Source organism: Alosa pseudoharengus, unplaced genomic scaffold (genome assembly GCF_046254945.1).
Source record: "Alosa pseudoharengus isolate Yale_2024_CS ecotype anadromous, Long Island Sound unplaced genomic scaffold, YU_APseudo_1.1 YU_APseudo_1.1_scf_7, whole genome shotgun sequence".
In the NCBI taxonomy this organism is placed as follows: Eukaryota; Metazoa; Chordata; class Actinopteri; order Clupeiformes; family Clupeidae; genus Alosa; species Alosa pseudoharengus.
The window spans coordinates 19,339,780-19,359,564 of NW_027468859.1; the positions used below are offsets into that span (position 1 = coordinate 19,339,780).

Sequence of the window (19,785 nt, forward strand, 5' to 3'; positions counted from 1 at the left end):
CAAGTAGCTCAGTGTAGCCAGACGGACCTTACGTAGGCCTAAATTAGGACTTTAAAAAATATCGGCGCAAATTATCGGCCAGAATTCTTTTATCGGACCGATAATAATATTTTCATTTTTTCACTTATCGGCCAATAATATATCGGCCACCGATATATCGTGCATCCCTAATTACAACCCATAGTGTTGATATTCAGCAAGCATCATGCATCACAGTTACCCACAGTGCCCTTTGAGTCTGCTTCTGTCAGTGTTTTTCTTACCTTCAAAATATTTTTAAATAAATAAATTTAAATGTAAATTATGAAAGAATGAAAATAAATAAATCTCTCTCTCTCCCTCCCTATCTCTCTCTCCCTCTCATTTAAAGATGGCATGACTTTCTTTCTTATTTTCTTTCTTAATTAACCTTCTTAACTTATATTAACCTGTGTCTTTTACCCCATCTTGTGTCTTTGTGTATCTTGTGCTATTTATGTGTACCTGACTGCGAGACAAGTTTCCCTTTGGGACAATAAAGTTAACTGAACTGAACTGAACTGAGTGCTACCACTGGCCTTTGTGTGCAGATTTCTTTGCTGCTCAAGTATGATGGTTCATATCCACTAATTTCCCGTGAGAAAATGGGGAAAGATGCTTGTAGATATTACACTCAGATGTGCATCAGTGGAGCGTGTGGCCTTTTCACCCAGCACTGTGGCAGGCTGATATTCACACAAACGGTGTGTGTGTGTGTGTGTGTGTGTGCTGTGACAGGCTGATATTCACACACTGGCTCTTTCAGCAGACAAGGTTTGGTAAATAACACAGGCCCCATAAACTGTTTGGATAACAGGAAAAGAAGAAGGGCTCCATAAATTGTCAGGACAGCATAGGGGAAGCTCTCAAATGAGCCGTGCCATGCAGCTTGTCCAGCACTGGCTTTGTGTGTGTCTGTGTGTGTGTGTGAATGAGTCTGTATGTGTGCGTGCATGTGTGTGTGTGTCTGTATGAGTCTGTGTGTGTGTGTGTGTGTGTGTGTTACTCCCTAGGTCCCTTGCAGCTTTGAGAGCTGCTCTGAGCAAAGTTTACATTCTGTTTACCTGTACGATCTGGCTGTTGCCATAGCAAACGCTCTCCGACCCCTTGCGTTCCCCACATGGAATGACTCACAGCCTGTGTTGAGGCTCACCTCAAAGCCAACTTACGGATGTTGAATACGAGGGTGCTAGTGCTAGTTTGACCAAAAACAATTTTGTTGCCAAACACATTTTAAGTCAAAATGATGTTTGTGACCGGGAGGTCTTTTCAGATCAAATGATTTAATGGAATGCATTTTGTGCAGTGGGCTTTTATCGCCAAGATGGGTGATTTCTCCTTTTCAGCTGTAACAGAGGCTAAATAGAAGCTTAATTAACCTCCATTTCAAGATGAAGTCCAGATGTTCTCAATACACTGCTGGTTATGAAAACGGCAAACATCTGTTTGATTATTTGGATTAAATAATGGGCCTTTGTCCCTGTGTAGAGGATACTCCACTAACAGCCTCCTACCAGACGCAGCTAGCGTGTTAACATAATTAATTCCTTTCTTGTTTTATTTCTTGATCGCTTTGGTTTTGCCATAGTAACCGCTAATGACATGCACAAACTGGACCTTTTTCTTTCTTGAAAGCACTTAAGATGTGTACTTGTGTCTTTGCATTGCATGTCAGTCTGAACAATTTCTCTTCGTCATTGAAGAGTTTTATGGGGCTACAGGCAAGCTGTGTGTGTGTGTGTGTGTGTGTGTGTGTGTGTGTGTGTGTGTGTGTGTGTGTGTGTGTGTGTGTGTGTGTGTGTGTGTGTGTGTGTGTGTGTGTGTGTGTGTGTGTGTGTATCTGTCATGTGCCCTGACTGTGTGTGTTTGTCTTCAAGTGTGTCTTGATAGTGAGAGTGTTTTGCGTGTGTGTGTGTTTTTACGCCTCAGCTATATCCCCGTCGTGCCGTGTGTGTTGTGGTTGAGCTGGCTGGTGTTGTGGGAGGCTGCCCTTGTTACCTCACATCTGCTCCAGTGCTCTGGTTGTTTCAAGTGCTCTGGCTTCTCCTCTAATTGTGCTCTTGATGTTTGCACACGGACCATCCTACACCGCTACAGCACTAATGATCCCTCTCTCTCTTTCTTTATTTCTCTCTTTCTCTCTCTCTCTTTTTCTCTCTCTCTCTCTGTCTCGCTCTCTCTCTCTCAGAACACAGAGATCTCGGTGTTTGAAGTGAACATTCGCTTTGTGGGAGGGCTGCTGTCTGCCTACTATCTCTCAGGCAAAGAGGTAAGTGCTCTCTATTCCCCCTCTTGCACACCACCACACACACCACACTGGCTCCCATAGCCATGGTGGCAGTATCTACACAGAACAACCCACCGAGATACCAAAACACTTCGTCCTCTCCCAGCAGCACTGTGTATGTCTGTGTCTGTGTGGCACTGCATTTGAGTATGATAGGCCCTGATGTTTGTAAGAAGCATTGGCCAGTATTTTGGGTGTGGGCACACTCGCTCATGTGTGTGTGTGTGTGTGTGTGTGTGTGTATACTGTATGTGTGTGTGTGTGGTAACAAACATGAGGCTGTTTGCTGGCAGCCCCCAAGCTGGAGGCTGGTTGGCTGGTCCGCCTCGCTCCACCGGAGGTCAGGCATCTTGCCCACCCGCACAGCCAAAACAAACAGGCCTCTCATAGGCACCTCTCTCTCTCTCTCTCTCTCTCTCTCTCTCTCTCTCTCTCTCTCTCTCTCTCTCTCTCTCCTTTATATCCTTCTCTCTCCCTTTATCTCTCCTTACCTACCCCTTCCACCTTCCTTCTCTCTCTCTCTCTCTCTCTCTCTCTCTCTCTCTCTTTCTCTCTCTCTCTCTCCTTTATATCCTTCTCTCTCCCTTTATCTCTCCTTGCCTACCCCTTCCACCTTCCTTCTCTCTCTCTCTCCCTTCCTCTCTCTTTCTCTCCCTCTCCTCTCTGATTCCCTCTGTTCTGGCGAGCTCCACACGCCGGCCTGCACACAGCTTCCCTCTTATTCCCTCCAAGTGCTCTCAGAAGAGAAGAGCTCCCAGCCTGCTCCCCTTTCATCTCCGCCCAACAAGTGGCGCCAGACCAAGCTGCACGTGTAGGTTGGCATACAAAGACACTACTTGTGTGTGTGTGTGTGTGTGTGTGTGTGTGTGTGTGTGTGTGTGTGTGTGTGTGTGTGTGTGTGTGTGTGTGTGTGTGTGTGTGTGTGTGTGTGTGTGTGTGTGTGTGTGTGTGTGTGTGTGTGTGTGTGTGTGTGTGTGTGTGTGTGTGTGTGTGTGTGTGTGTTTGCCCTTGCCCTTGTGGACCTGCTGGAGAAGGTTGTGAAAGAGACATTTACCCTGTGCTGACTCAGAGGGGATTCTGGGTAATGCCACTGGCTGGGTGGCCGGCTGACTCCAGTCAGCTTTCCTGTTTTTGGCTACTGGGAAAAACACACACACACACACACAGATATCAGACATTGACCTTATTTGGCCTGGTTTGCCTGTTATTTGTACTTGGCGAAGGCATTCTGTCATTTATCTGAATCAGAGCTAGCGACGGTGGCTTTATTTCAAATGGCACAATAGCAGGAAATGTTTGTTTGAGGATGACACAGGGAAGAGTGTTGTTGTCTAGGAGATTGAATGGAGGAAGAGAGGATCCTCTTAAGAGAGGAAGCCAAGCTGCTGCTGAATTGACTGGATGCTGGAAGTCCCCCCAATACTGCTGTGTTGAGAGGATATTGGCCAACTAACCAGTGACAGGTCAGGAAAGGAGTTGAAATGTTGTGTTTGCGCAGCACTGGCCTGTCTGGATTTGGGGAAACAAATATAGAAATGTCTGAAATGTAATACTGGGAATAATGTAGAAATAGATCAATTATATAGATAGTATGATGATTTTAAGATGCAATAGTAAACACACTCTCCAAACATAATTGCATTTGAGTTTGTTGAAGAATGTGTATAGGTATTTATGTATGTATGTATGCATGTAGTCCTTTACCCCAGAAACCGTTGCTAGACGGTGATCCAAAGAATCCTCTTAAAACAATAAAGAAACTGTATCAGTAGCGGTTCCTTGCAGGGAGCTCTCTTCAGATGCTCACTCTTCCTCATGCTACTCTTCCTCAGCCAGCCTCCTGAGAAGCAACATTAGCACACACTGAAGGCTCAGATTTATTACCCAAATAAATGGCGCGTTGTGGCACGGGACAGGCTGGGGAGCCTAGATTGAAAATTATGCGCGCCTTCTCACCGTGTTAAACCCGCAAGTGGGTCCCTAATGAAACGTGTTGCTGTTCCCGTTCCCTCATAAGCTGCCGAGCGGCGCTCGCGGTGATCGTTGAGCATCATCACCGGAGACCCGACTAGAACGTGGGTAACTCCTCAAGTTGTCATATTTACCCTCCCACCCCCTCCTAAATCCAATTAAAGGCGCTGGGAGTTATAGATATGGTTTGGTATGCACCCCCATTACCCTTCCCTCCTCTATGTTCACCAGCTCCGTGTCAGCCTTTCTGTCGTCTAAAATGGGAGTGTGTAAACACACATTTTATAATGTTGAAATTACAGCCTCGTTTTGAATTATAGGAAAGAGATGAGAAGCTTTGATTAGAGAAATTGATCTTATTGGTTTCTCACTCACATTTTTGTTTTTAATATTCTAACAAAGCTTGTGCCTCAAATGCGCTGAACCAATTCTGTACCCACTTGTAAGCCAAAGCTGTAAACGACTTCCTGTCACAAAATCACACAGTGAAATTACATTGCTGCTAATTTGTTCGCTTTATCCATTCACTCTGTGAAGAATGGAGGGAGCAGTGACATGATGGTGTCTCTCCTCAACAGCAGGGCCGAAAAGGGTAATTCATCAACATCTATGGCAGAGAATAACAACTAACTAATGGAATGCATGAGTAAACACAGTCAACAATCTGTGTGTGTGCGTGTGTGTGTGTGTGTGTGTGTGTGTGTGTGTGTGTAATGTGTGTAATATAAAATAATAATACGTTTATTTTATATAGCGCCTTTCTCAAACCCAAGGTCGCTTTACATGGTAGGAGGCAGGGAAACACAATAACAAACAAACAAAACAATACAACAAAGACAAGTTATCTGTATGGAGCTATGTGTTGGGTGTGGAGGAGAAGTGATCATTAAACAGAAAGGTCTTGAGATGTGCTTTGAAGAAAGGAAGAGAAGGACAGGCACGAAGAGGTTGGGGGAGGGAGTTCCAGAGTTTGTGGGCCAAGGCACTGAAGGACCTGCCACCCAGGGTGGAGAGTCTGGAGCGGGGGATAACCAAGAGGTTTTGGTCAGAGGATCTGAGTGAGCGGGAAGGAGTGTAAGGGGTCAGGAGGTCGCAGATGTAGGGGGGGGGCAAGGTTGTGGAGGGCTTTGAAGGTGAGTAGTAGCACTTTGTATTTGATCCGGGACGGAACTGGTAGCCAATGGAGTTGATGGAGAATGGGGTTGTAGTGTGTAGTGTGTGTGTGCGTGTGCTTGTGTGTGTGCGTGTGTGTGCATGTGTGTGCATGCACGCTGGGAGTCTATGGAAAGACACAGCGTTGGCTAATTAATGTATGGCATGTCTGTGGCATTGAGGTGAGTGCTCTCTGCATGTAAGCTGTGAGCTTGCATCGTTATGAGGCCCAGAGGCTGTATTGCTGGGCACGTAGGTGCACAATTGAGAAATGTAAATGAGGCCCGATTGGACAAAAGGTATATATATATGCATGTGCATGTTAAATGTACTCTCTGTGTGTGTGTGTGCGTGCATATATATGCATGTTAAATGTACTCTGTTTACAAAATGGCATTATCAAATCCAGATGAAATAGCATGTGCAGCCCAGCAGAGAAGCACTCATTGTTACATTTGCAGGTTTTCTTGTCATTGCATTTGCATGAAATCCATTAAATGAAAGGAGGAGGAAAATAACTTTCAGCCCTGTAGCTGCACCCATTGTACAGAACAGGCATGTGTCCAGGACGGTGCTCACACACACACACACACAAAGGCTGTGCTGAGTGTGCAGAAGGATGTAGAGCACACACCATTATTTGGAGGAACACACACACACACACACACGTAAAGATGACGTGTGGAACATCTATTTGTGCAGTGTGTGCAGCGTCTGGCCAAGCTGTGAAAACAGGCCCCAACTCCTCTCACTTGGCCAGTGTGTGTGGTGGAGAACGTGAACAGGGAAGGAGTCTGTGTGTGTGTGTGTGTGTGTGTGTGTGTGTGTGTGTGTGTGTGTGTGTGTGTGTGTGTGTGTGTGTGTGTGTGTGTGTGTGTGTGTGTGTGTGTGTGTGTGTGGGTGTGGGTGTGGTGGAGAACGTGGACAGGGAGCGAGTAGGTCTGTGTCTGTTGGAGAACGTGGACAGGGAAAGAGTCAGTGAGTGAGCTCTGAGTGGCCTGTTGCATGTTTCAAGAAACACAAAGGGGAAGTCGCACCTAGTGGTTTCTAAGAAAACGATTCAGCTTTTTTTTTGCTTTATTTTTTCCCCCTCTACTTCCTCATATCGTTTTTTTTTTTCTGATCTCTTGGCTTGTTGGTGCACTGGTTGGTCCTGAGAGCCTGGACGTAAATCACCTGCTCTTCCTGTTTGACCCGTCTCTTCCAGAGAAAGGGATGAGTGACCGGGATGATATTATGGCAGGAAAGGAGTGCAGGAGGAATAGAGTGAATTGAGGGGGGCGGGGGTGGGGTGGGTGTAGAGGGAGACAGGAAGTGGCAGGTCCTGTTTTTATTTCCTCTGTGGGTAGTTTGCAGTCATGCTGTGGTTCAATGGCGTTGGCTGACTGTCAGAAGAGGGCAAGCTCCTCATCCGATAAAACTTGTATTAGTTTATCAGGAACATTCAAAGTCACTGTGTGAATGCTGTTTGACTTGTGCCTTGCTCCATTTCTCTCTCTTTCTCTCTCTCTCTCTCTCTCCCCTGTTCTCTCTCATTCTCCCTCATTCTCCCTTTCTTTCCTTCCTGTGGTCTATACACCTCTCCTCTAACTCGGTTGTGGCACTTGAAGAAGGAGGTGTGCTTAGTGTTTAGAAATATCTCTCTGTGTGCATGCCACTGAAAACAAACATATTATCTCTGTAGTGTGACCCGTTTATCAAAAAAGAATGAGTGAGAGAGTTTTGCCATCTTATTTATGATCCCAGCCAGGCCAACCCAAACCCCCCCCCCCCCCCCCCACACACACACACACACACACACACACACACACACACACACACAGTACACACACACAGTACACGCACACACTCCAAATCCCATCTCCTCCCTGTCTCTCCTCTGGTGTAAGTAAATCCTGCTGGTTCACCGCTACTGATGTACAGTTCTGAAGTTATGGACGGCCACAGATACAGTGTGGGGGGGAGTGGGGGGGTGGAGTGCACTGGACCATCTCTACAGGCTCCACCGATCAAATGAGGACGCCTCTCGCCAGCTCAGAAGAGATCAGCTAGCTACTTAATCTCTAGAAGGCCATGCCGTACATCGAAAAGCTCTCTCTGATTCATCTGAGGTTTTTTATTCATTTTTTTTTTCTCCTTCTGGTGGGGGTGTTTTTTATATTAAGAGATTAACACATTGTGCATCTGTAATGCTGTGGGTATTTTCTTTGTTAAGCTGATGTTGCTGCCGAGTTTAATTTAATTTCATCACCTTGCCCTCTCAGTCACCCGTGAAACATGCTTTTGAGGCTCATTGAGTTTATTGTTGCGCTGTAAGCTATTGGAGAGTAGGCTGGCTGGTCCTGAATCAGATGCTGTTCCCTTTTACTTTAATGCACACTTTGATGAACATGACCGTTAGACTGATTTGTGAACAGATTTTTTTCATTTTAACAAGCCATTTACATATACTCAACCAATTAACTTTGGAAGAGGGGGCCTTACAAAAGAAAAGAGATGATCTGTTTTTGTTTTTTTCTGGAATGGTACAACAAGGCAAATATGCCCCTGTTATCCCTCTACTTCAGGAATGCAAAGGCCTGACTCAAAAGGTGAGGATTAAGCTGAAAATGTCCAATAATGCTCTTAACTCCCCAGCAGGGACGTCGGACTGGGGATAAAACCACTACTGTTTATAGGGGCCCAGGGGGAGAGAGGGCCCTTGAAAAGTCTGGAATATACTTTATTTTACCTGGGTTGAGGAACATGGGGGCCCATCAGGACTGCCTATGCAGGGGCCCAGGATCTTGTGCTACGCCCCTGATCTCCCAGCAATATTCTTACAGCCTCAATCTCTGGTGGGATGTACAGTAGGGTGTACTCCATGCTCATAACCATTCCATTGTTATTGGTCTACAAACGGATTGATCTCACTGTATTGCTTCCCTATCCATAAAATAACCAACAATGTTTTCAGTCTCTTGTAAGTGTTGAAGTCTGTACCGGGCTGTCAAATGTGTGAATAGGAGTGGAATAAGCTGTAAAAGCTGAATAAGTTCAGTGATGGTTCGCCCACATACACACATTGATTTACAGATCCCCCCACACACACACATGCACATGCATGCACACACTTACACTTCACACACACACACACACACACACACACACTCATACTAACACATACACATACACACACGCACACACACACACACACACACACACACACACACAAACTTACACACACGCTCATACATACTCATACACACATGCGCATACACACGAGGCACAGAGGCCGACGCCGTCATGTTCTTTTTCTTTCCTGCATATTCAACAGCCTGCTCTCCTTAAAACCCCTTCATCAGTGCACCCCCCCCCCCCCTCTCTCTGTCCTCCACTTGCTCTTCTCCCCTCTGCTGGGAAGCCCCACACACTCCTTAATCACTCATCCTTATGACTCTGGACCATGTTATTCCTGTTTGTAACACCGCGCTGAAGAAAAAAAAAAAACAATAAGCTTTGGCAGCAAGAGTAATTGCCGTAGTCAGGGAGCGTAATCACCCCACCTGTCACGCCTCACTTTTCCTCCGCTAACGCCGCTAATGCCTAGCGCCTAAAAGAGGATGGAAAGGGGAAAAGCAGGAAGATGCTAACCTGCAGCCCCTCACCTCACGTGTAGTCCTTGCCCCTTATCTCTGATATGGTTGTGTTGGAGCCGATAAGGTAAACAAAGGCGAGACGGTGGTTGTGAATGCGTGGTTAAGTGATTGCCATCGCTGTGCCGAAGCTTAGAGGTGGATTAGCGTCGCTTATCAAAGTGGAGCTTTGGGTTCCGTCGGGACAGTTCTCGCGCCCCCACCCTTTAATCTCTTAGGTCAGAGGAGAATGCATCTTGCCAGTGGTGTGTGATGTACCTCAATGTAATTCAAGAATAGATCTTGTAAGATTTGTAATGAACTGTTACTAAATATTTGCGGCGTGTGTGTGTGTGTGGTCGAGGATATCCAGGTCGAGGATATGGTGTCCTTTGCATCCTAGTGGGATGGATTGGATGGATGAAATAAACAACAACTGTTTTGGATCAAAGCACAACAACAGAGCCAGAGTTACGATGTGAAAAGAAGCAGAATGTCTGGCTCACTCTTTCTTTCCCCTCTATCCTTCTTCCCTTATCCCCCCCTCTCTCTTTCTCTCTCTGTCTCTTTCTCTTTCTCTCTCTATCTCTCTCTCTCTACTCTTGGCTTTAAGGTGTGTGTAGAGTGCTCCCAGGACAGGTGGAGCACGGGCTTATTTATAGTGACTGGTCTTGAGTGCACACACACTCACAGCTGATGGAGCACAACCTGTCCTCTCCCAGCGGGGGGTAGACGAAACAAACATGGCCGACTGAGCTGGAAATGCAGAGTCACCACAAGCCGCCGCCGTTGTGGCCGGCGCACTCTCCGTCTCGTCTCCATCGCCATCATCACACGCCGCACTAATCCTGTTGACGTCTGTCCACCCGCTCCGGTGTTTGGTTATTGCATTTCCGGAGCTGTCCAGATGGAACCCTTTTGATAAGGCTGGCCTGTGAGCGAGAGAGGGAGGGAGGCTCTGACCACAGTCCTTTACCTGGACGGCTTCTGTCTCACCCATGAATTAAGCATCTGGGTTCACACCAGGTCGAGGATCTGCAAAAGCAGTGGCCACTTCTGTGGTTCCCCCCACCCCCTTTTCTTTCAGTTCTTTCTCTTTTTCTCATTGTTTTGCCCACGCTAATGGTCTCATTAATCCTACATTCTGCCTGAAGAAATGTCCTGGACTGATCTGTTGGTGATATATTTCTGGGTAGGCAATGTGCTTTTTGGACCCCTGCCGGTTTTTAGGGGAAGTAGAGACTTTAAGGAGAGAATTTATGCTAAACGAAGGCCCAAGATTAGTTTTCCAGGGGATTTTTTTTTTTGTTTTTTTTATCACGAAAGGGAGATAGACTCGAGCATGAACGTGAGCAGTGTTTGACTGAGCGGAGAGCGATTTCTCTTCCTCCGCTGTGCTCCGCCGAGCTGTACGTTAATGAGAGGAGACTCTCCCTCTGCATCCGTCACCTGCTGAATCATGTCAGTCCAGCTCCCCCGGGTCTCCCTATCACAGCCGCACAGCCCCACTAGCTCATTGTTCAGCCCTCAGATTTATCCCCTCCATTTTCCCTGTGATTAACAGGTCATTAACTGGCATCTGGGACTCGGTGTCTGTACAAGTGATTAAAAACAAAACAAAGAAGAAAGACAGTCTTAAAAATTAAACAAAGATATAAATAATGGCTTTGCATCTGTTCTCCCACGGAAGGGACGTCCAGACTCTGGGCTAAACACCTTTCGTGTTCCCTGGTCGTTTGTTTTCGGTCTTGATGCGTCCTTTTTACAGTATCCCATTATTCTCTCCCAATCTCTAATTATACACCGCTGACATGGACAATTTCTCATTGCAATGCGGAAGAGTAATGAAGACATCATCTTGGTTTGAAGGCCCAGCAGTGTCATGTTTTTGATGTGTTTTGCTGACGTGAATACAGGAGTAAGCTAAGCTGAGGAGGATGGAGCTATGCTGACTTATTAAAACTCATCCCTGTACTTCCTGGATGTTGCAATCCCTCCGCTTTTTTGTGGTGTTTTAGAAATTGTCGCTACATTTCATTTAAAACTTTTATAAAGCACTTTGGTCAACCGCAGGTTGTTTTATTCTGTGTTTTTACTTGTAGGCCAAAACCATAGGCATCATTTTCTGTTTCTGAAATGGACCTCATTAAGGAGTGCTGTGAAATGTTTGTGCGTGTGGAGATGGTGGTGGATGGTGTTATTGTGTTTCATATAACAGGCCATTCATTGTCAGGCTTACACCATAATATCGGTACGGTACACAAACAACTCCTCTGTTGTGGCTTGTGTCACGTCTCCCTGAAACTGCCATGTTTTATGCATGTGGCGCCAACGGGGAGGCGTGTAAAGGTCTGGTCGCCGGGGAGCCGAGCTCTTCAGCCCCCCGCTTGCGTGCGTGCGTGCGTGTGCGTGCTTGCTTGCGATGACGCTAGCGGACGCCCTGCTGTGTTCTTAGACTGGCTGACACTGCTGAACGTTTGTGTGCGTGTAGCCCCGTACACAGACGGATGTTTACATGTAGCCCCGTTCCCGTAGCATGTCTGCTAAACACAGACAAGCACAGATGGCCTCATGCTGACAGCATATATACGCCTGTGTATGATAACGTCAGTGAACCGTATCTCCCTTTGCGCCATCCTCGCACAAAATAAGCGTTGTGTATTCATGAGTGGTGGAGACGGTTGTTATTCATCATTAAAAATCTCACAGTAGCCTGTACTAAGGAAAGCCTCTGTTCTCTGATTCAGTTTTTGAAGTGGTGTATCTATAATGTATCTGTGATGCATCTTTAATAAGTATGTGCCATATGGGATGTTTATTGTGATAATGTCACAATATGTTACAACAATGTTTTTTTTTTTTTTCAGTCAGATTCTGAGTTCTATATTCAGACAGAGCATAATAAAGTGAAGTGATGGTAAATGGACATAATTAGAGGCTGCCATGGAACCCAAGATGAGGGGCACCCTTCTCCTCCCCTCATACATTCTCATTATGGCAGAGCTCACACAGCCTGTGTGTGCGTAATTAGCTTGTTTGCGGCATCTTTGTGCTAGCACTGCAAACAGCTGGTGCATCTGCCACTGCTGGGGCAATTGCTCCCCACTCCCCCCCTCCCCCTATCTGTCTCCTGGGGAAATCGCAGAAGATAATTGCATGCCAGTGATATCTGCTGTGCCCATTGCTAGCCACATCTTCGGCACTGAGGGCCATTTGGATAAAATGTATCGATGACCATTTTCAGCCTCGATCACAGTTAGCAGCTGTCAGTACTCAAGGTTGCACTTTTTTTTTAATTTTGTCTGCTTCATTCCTGTCCTGTTCGTTCACAGTCTGCTCGGACTGCCTGGGAATCTGTCCAGCGATGCCACTGCTCAGCACCACCGTTGGCAGCGCTCATGATCCCGCCAACCCCTCGAACACTCAGCCGGGGCATTCTGGCCAACAGGCCGTGGCACAGTGTGTCTGTGGCGCTGTGGAGATCATGGCCTACTGCTGGGGCAGATCATGCTAGGTTAAGTGATTTAAAACACTTGCCAACAGAGGGGAAGGATGTGCTAGGCTAACTAAATCCAAGCATTTGTCAACTGAAGAAATACCAATGATGTGACTCAGATGGCCATGAGAGACAGAGGGCTATACTAGGCTAACTAATTCAAGCAGTTGCCAATAGACGAGGGCTACGCTAGGCTAAATTGTTCGAGGGTTAGCGTGGGTTCAGCGGCCGCCTACATTAGCCTGTCACTCTCTCTGGTCCCAGAATTCAATTCCAATCAATTCAATTCATATGAAGAGTTCTTGGGATTGACTTGAAGTAATGGGATATTGAACCAGCATGTTGAGCCATCCTCCTGTTTGGATCAGCCAAGCATCCTGTTTCCAGTCTGGTGGCACCGAATTGGATGTACACAAACCTTTGTCACTAAGCCTGTTTACTGCCAATAATATGGACTGTCCTGTATGTAAATAGGCACTCATCAAAATTGATGACATTTCACAATGTTTCAGAAAGTTGGAAGGTGTGTGTGTGTGTGTGCGTGCGTGCACGTGCGTATTTGAGTATGACTGCTTTGGAGTGTGTATGTGTGTTTGCGTGTGTGTTTGAATATGTGTGCATTGGAGTGTATGTATATGAATACAGTATGTGTGCATTGGAGTGTGTGTGTGTGTGTGTGTGTGTGTGTGTGTGTATGTGTGTGTGTGTGTGTGTGTGCGCGCATTTGAGTATGTCTGCTTTGGAGTGTGTGTGTTTGCGTGTGTGTTTGAATATGTGTGCATTGGAGTGTATGTATTTGAATACAGTGTGTGTGCATTGGAGTGTGCGTGTGTGCGTGCGCATGTGCATATGCTTATGTTTTTGTGAGTGCGCATGTGCGTGTGTGTGTGTATTTGAATATGTATGCATTGGAGTGTGTGTGCATATTATATATTATATGTGTGTGTGTGTGTGTGTGTGTATTTGAATATGTACTGTATGCATATGTGTGTGTGTGTGTACATGTGTGTGTGTGTGTGTGCGTGTTCACCACGCTGCTCTGGCCCACTACTCCAGTGTCTGCTGAGGCCTGCATTTCCTCCCGCTGGCTCATCTCATCTCAGCTCATTAAGGCATTAGACAGAGCTCAGTCATCCCCGAGTCATCTGCCCTGCGTCCCCACGCTCACCTCACTGGATTACAGTGTTTGGCGGTCACTCATGTAGAAGCGTGAAGTCGGACTCTTGCGGCACGTAATGGTATTTTGGATGTGACTGTAGACTGCTTGCTGCTGGGCGTGCTTGTATGTTTTTGCTTCTACAACTGTTCTGTGTGTGTGTGTGTGTCTCTTTGTGTATGTGTGTTCGATGGAGAGAGAGGGAGGGATGTGTTCATGTAGCACTATGCTGATGTCCCCTTTTTTTTTTCTTTTCTGCGGGCTTTCTCACGGCTGCTTTTTGTGCCACAGTCATTCCGCTCTGTTTAATATCTGAGTCACAGCTCTTCTCGCTGCATCTGGAATCGGGAAGGCAAGAAAAAAGAAAAGGATAGATTAAAAAGCATCATATTTCCAGTGACATAACACTGTGTTCATGTAACACAACGTCACCATTGTTGTGAAACCCATTGTGCCCTCCCGAGCCAAGAGCTGGAACTAACAAAACCCCAAGACCACAATTCACTCAATTGTCCTTTTCCCTTTAAACAAAAAAAAGGGGTCTCATCTAACTGAACCCAGATGAGCGGGGATTACCAGATGCACAAGCTGAAGGGTTTCCTCCTCATTCCGGCTATTAGAGAAGAAATAAGAATCGACTGTGTTGGAAGGAACAGAATAATGAGGATGGAAGCCATTATGAAAATAAAACATAATGGAGGTGAAGAGAAGAGAGGAGCAAATAAAAATAGTAATGAGAATGTGCCGAAAAAAGGAACGAGTGGGGCACTGGAGTGACTGGGAACTTTTTCAAGAGAAACCCAAATTGGATTGGATGGGGTAGATGTTAAAAGAACTACAGACGGAAAGGTGGGAATATTGGGGGGGGGGGGGCAAATAGGGCAGAGAGGGAGAAAAAAGGGTGCTCATTAGTGATGGAATGACGGATGAGAGACAGGCCTGAGGCAAGAGAGAAAAATAGTGGTTTAAAGCAGCGAAGAGGTAAAAAGAGCAAAAAGGGGAAAAAGTGAATCTGTTGCAAGTGAGGAAGAGGAGAATAATGGTAGAAATGTAGTGAGTGTCGAGTGCGGAAGAATTGGTGGAGATGGAGAGAGGCCCCGGAGGCCCTCTGCCGTAGGCCCGACTTGCCCTCCGTGCTGTTAGCCAGCCCACTGCACCTGTCCATCAGAGTTCTGGACTGTGTGCGAAGTGAGCCTAGAGACTACTGTTATGTCTGTCTAACAGTCTTCAGAGAAAGGGGGCTATCCTCTAATGCATTTCTCTCACACACACATACTCTATCTCTCTTCCTACTTCTGTCTCTGTCTGTCTGTGTGTCTGTCTCTCTCTCTCTCTGAGCTAGGGCTGCTCGATTATGGAAAAAATGAGAATCACAATTTTTTTGGTCAAGATTGAAATCATGATTCTTCAAACGATTCTTTTTGAGTTTGAAAATAAAATGCATTTATTTTGCATTTCGGCAAAAAAACTTACTGTAACTGAGAGTTTTCAAAATTCTTAAACTACACAAAATGTTCAAATAAAAAATAGAAAATGTTCTTCAAATTGAAAATAATGTACAAATAAATATTTATCCAGCTGTTCTGTAATTTCTATAAAACTTTCAATGAATAAAATAAATATACTAATCAAATAAGACAGAACAACTTAAATACACTTAAATTAACTTTCTTGTGTTTAGCGCACTGACACATTTTTTACGTTTTAACTCAACAAATTGCATCCAGTAATGGATTAAGGCTGGAAGGACTGGCCTGGCCCATCATACTCAGAACTTACTGAAACGAACTTGTCTTGAACTTCAGAATCATTTTCGGTGAATATGGCACATACTTAGTGTTTTTTGCCAGAAACATCAGCCTGTTAACATGATCATGCTTCAGAGATGAGCGCAAGCAGGAAGCAATATTTCCACTAGTGCTCGCATTATACAGTGTGTTTGAAATGGACGCATTACACAGTATGAAATGGATGTCTGTACTGATGTCGTCGGGGTTGTGGTTTTGTCTTTTTGTTACTTTACTAATTCGTCGTAAGCGACTTTGTGATTACGTCTGATGCAGGGTTGTCCACAATTCGAATTGCAATTCTGCTTCCTGTTTGCTACCTCAATTGAAATGCAAGTGAAATTTAAGAATTGGATTGGAATTTAAGAGCCAGTTTCAATTCAATTCTGGAATTTTGCACAAGCCTGGTCTGAGGTTATTGAACAAGATTGTTGCGTTGCCAAAGTGTGCAGATATTACATTGTAGCACCTTTTGCATGAGCCTGTGCCTCGTTGGATTCTTCAAATCCGAAGTCTTGCCATACAAGAGAACTTGTTTTACCCTTTTTATCAAGCAAACGGGGCTGTCCTCCATCTGCCATCTCGCTCGCGCTGTTTTCTGAATAAGATGCTGGTGCTGCAGGTCACCACACACACAGACACACAGCTCGCAGGGCCACGTTGAATGCTCCGGGGGAACGACTGAATTGCGCATGCGCGTTTCTTTCCATAAACCTCATAGACAACGGAAAATGCCAAAAGAATTGTTCCAACTCGATTTTATTAATTTGGAGACCCAAGAATCGAAATCGTGATCAAAATTCAATTAATTGCACAGCCCTACTCCGAGCTGAGAAGAGAAGAGAAGAGTGACCATTAAATGTCAAGAGTCTTGAGTCTTTAAAGCTAGACTAATTAAAGTCCAGAAACTTTGATAAGCAAGTAGTTACAGTGCCCAGTCATGTACAATACACAACTCATGCGTGCTCAGGTAATGTGAACGACAAAAGCCTGCCCATTTTATTGGTGTGTGAACCACTCTGGTGGGGGCATAGAGGTTTCTCAATGAAGCAACTCCACGAAAAGATGTCACGGTATGAATTTATGCCAGTGCAGTGTGTCCACTGTGAAATGTGTATAAAGATTGCACACTGCTGTCTGCAGCTGGGGCCACTAGAAGCCTCTCCAGATTCCAGAACCATAGCAGACAACGTCGGCAGAAACATTTGCATGTATTTCTATTGGACATGCCTTTCACTGAAGGAATTTGTAATATGTTGAAGGTGTATATTTTTTCCAGGGAAATGAAAACAACTGAGATCAGCATTGGTGGTGCTTTGACCGGTATGTTTTGCACGAACACCATGGTCTGTCAAGATCTTACCCCCTGGACAGAGTAGCAATAGGAGTCTGAGACGTAGCGAGCAGCTGGCATTCATTTTCAATCAAAGTTGGCATTTTACAACGACAAGAGACAAGGGGTTGTTACACCGCCAAAGTAGACGAGAGGCCTATTTTATGCAAATCTTGGGCGATGCGACATAGAGACTGACAATCGTGAAGTGAAGGCAGCATGGCGTACGTTGCTTGAAAGTGAACTCAAAAAAAATAATAATCTAAGATGTCGGAGCTAACTCATAGAAAGACGGATTTCGGTATAAAAGTAATACGTTTGGGATTGGTGCCCATAAACTTAGCGAGAAATAGGAACTGTCTGAATCTTAAAACTCTACCTTTGTTAAAAGAAAATACGTTTGAGGGGATGTATCTGCCAGTCACATACTTCACGGAAGCATGTTGGCAAGCAATTACCCGTGAAGCACAGCCTTGTGTACGAGCTAGTAACTGGAGTCATCTCCCTCCTGTGTTGTCTGTGAGACCGTAGGATGAAACTACACTGCACACGGCGTGTCTGACTACAAAACACCTCTCTCATGGTCTCTCTAGAGCTTATTAGTATTGTTGTGTGAAGTCACTACCAGCTGCACACATGCTCTTGGGAGAGAGTGGGAAACAGGTGTTCAGTCAAGTAATCTTCATCAATCGGTATAGTCCTCTCCTGTTAAAAATGGCATTGACTGAAAGAGGGAGCTGAGGGAACAAATACCTTGCTGAATATTACAGTATCTGATAATAGTTCTTAATGTTTTTGATACCTCTGTAGCCTGCATCTGTGTAATGGTAAATGGAGAAACTCTGGCTGTGAAGTGAAATTAAAATGGTGGTGCTGTAATGTTTTCATTTCATGAGGTCTTTTATCAAAATGCTTGGTCATTTAATTTATTTCCCTTTTCTTGTTCATCCTGTTCTTTTTTCCTGTGGTTATTAATATACCCCACCCCCCCCCTGCTCCCGAGACGTGTGCCCATCAGGCCAGCTGAGCCCCTGCGTCCTTATTCTGATAAGAGGGAAATGTTCATTTGCGGACGCCTCGGACATCTGGCCTCCTTCCATTTCCCTGTTAGCCGGCTGGCGGCTAAAGTGGAGAAGTTTCAAGCTGACCTTCAACCCAATTAACGGCATGTCAACCGTTGCCCCACTACTTCTCTGGGGTTTGCTAGAGTACGCTCCACGGCCCTGCAGCCCCTTGCTCTGTTATCACTGCCGCTGCAGCATTACCACCTACTGTACGCCTGGCCCAGAGAGCTTACCTGCGGAACGAACAACAGCAACAACCGGAGGCTCCACGCCGACTCTTCGTAGTGTTTGCTGAGTCACTTGCTCCTCTTACGCGTGTCCCCCGATACCTGCATCACCTCCCTCCCCACTAGCTGAGTGCATTATTTTAGGAAGGATTGAGATGGATATCCTGGAAGTTAAGCCGGGAGTTTAGGAGATGCACTTTGCCAAGCAGAGAGGAAATGGACTGAACTGAGATTAATATGCGTCCACATTTAAGAGTGTATACCCTTTGGCCAAGTGGCATTAATTAGATTATTATGCATTTCTCCTAATATCTGCATCATCATTAGGTTTTAGTCACCTCAGATGGGGTGAATAAGAACACAAATATCATGATAGACATAAAATTGTCACCAGAACTACAGAATAACACAGTTGTGTCGTTTTTAAAACATCTCTATAGGGACAACACAATGTGAGACACTACTTCAATACCTTTATGTCATCCTTCTTGTATTTCTAAAATATTTCTATAATTTCTATACTTAAGCCACCAGTGTGAACCATTTCTTGACAGATCCCAACTGACGCCTCACATCAGTGTCAACTCCTCCATGTGAAGTTGTCCTGCACTGTGGGAAGCAGTTGCCAGCTGGTGTGGGATCAGCAGCTTTAGCCTGCGGTGTGGCAGAGGGCTAAAGGATGCCAGAGGCAGCTCAGTGTCTCGGTGTTTGGCATGTCCCCTCAGCAGACAGAAGACTGGGGTAGCTGTCTGCCACTGCCCAGTGCCCATCCCGTACTATAAGCTCTGGATCTCCCTCAGATGAATGCTCTTTAAAATCAATAAGCTGCCATGATTTCTTTCTCCATTATCGTGCATACTGTATTGTCTGTGCTTTCCCATTGTCTTTGCTTGCTTTGTTGTCTTCACGTCAATGCTTTGTGGAAAAAAGCTATCAAATAAGCTCAAAAGCTTATTTGATACTTTCACTTATTCCCTTCTCAATTGCCGCCACGGCACCCAGAATGCAATGGAGTGCATTTTGTTTTGTCTTTTGATTTTTATTCGAGGCATGTTTTGTTGTGGTCTGTTGCCCGGGAAACTAATTGCGTTGCCGAGTGAGAGAGCGGTGCCTGCCACAGTCAGCCCCGTGCCAAAAAATGAGGGAAAAATCGGCAAACAGATGAAAAACAAAAAGGAGCGCAGGTGTACTGGAGCATAATTGAGCTGCGTTTCATCACCACCGTCCTCAGCTCAGGTCTCCCACTGATTAGACGGAGCACACGTCTCTCTCTCTATCTCTCTCTCTCTCTCTCTCTCTCTCTCTCTCTCTCTCTCTCTCTCTCTCTCTCTTTTTTTCTCTCTTTCTTTTTCTTTCTTTCTTTCTCTCTCACTCACTCACTGATCAGATGGAGCACAAGTCTCTCTCTCTCTCTCTCTCTCTCTCTCTCTCTCACAGTCACTCTCTCTCTGTCATACTCTCTCACACACTCCATACACACACCAACCCTTTCTAGGAGCAGATTGTTTCTCTGTGCCAGTTAGCCTGTGTCACAGTCCCCTCTTATTCTCCCCTGGCAGATGTGACCAGCTGTGCTCCCTCTCAGTATCTCTCTCCCGCCACCTTTCCTGGGCATTGTGCCCCTGGTGGGACGGTGGCACTAAAACCCTCGGTAAATGGATTAGCGCTCCTGGCCTCCGC

The 19,785-nt window shown here is 45.6% G+C and overlaps 1 protein-coding gene across 1 annotated transcript in view; it reads left to right on the forward strand.

Annotated features, from left to right (window-relative positions):
* Positions 1-19,785, forward strand: part of LOC143110454 (mannosyl-oligosaccharide 1,2-alpha-mannosidase IA-like) — a 122,532-nt gene that overhangs the window by 57,769 nt on the left and 44,978 nt on the right. Inside the window, exon 4 of the mRNA XM_076273350.1 lies at positions 2,207-2,287. Within this exon, the coding sequence (XP_076129465.1) occupies positions 2,207-2,287 (81 nt within the window). The remainder of the gene's footprint in view (positions 1-2,206; positions 2,288-19,785) is intronic.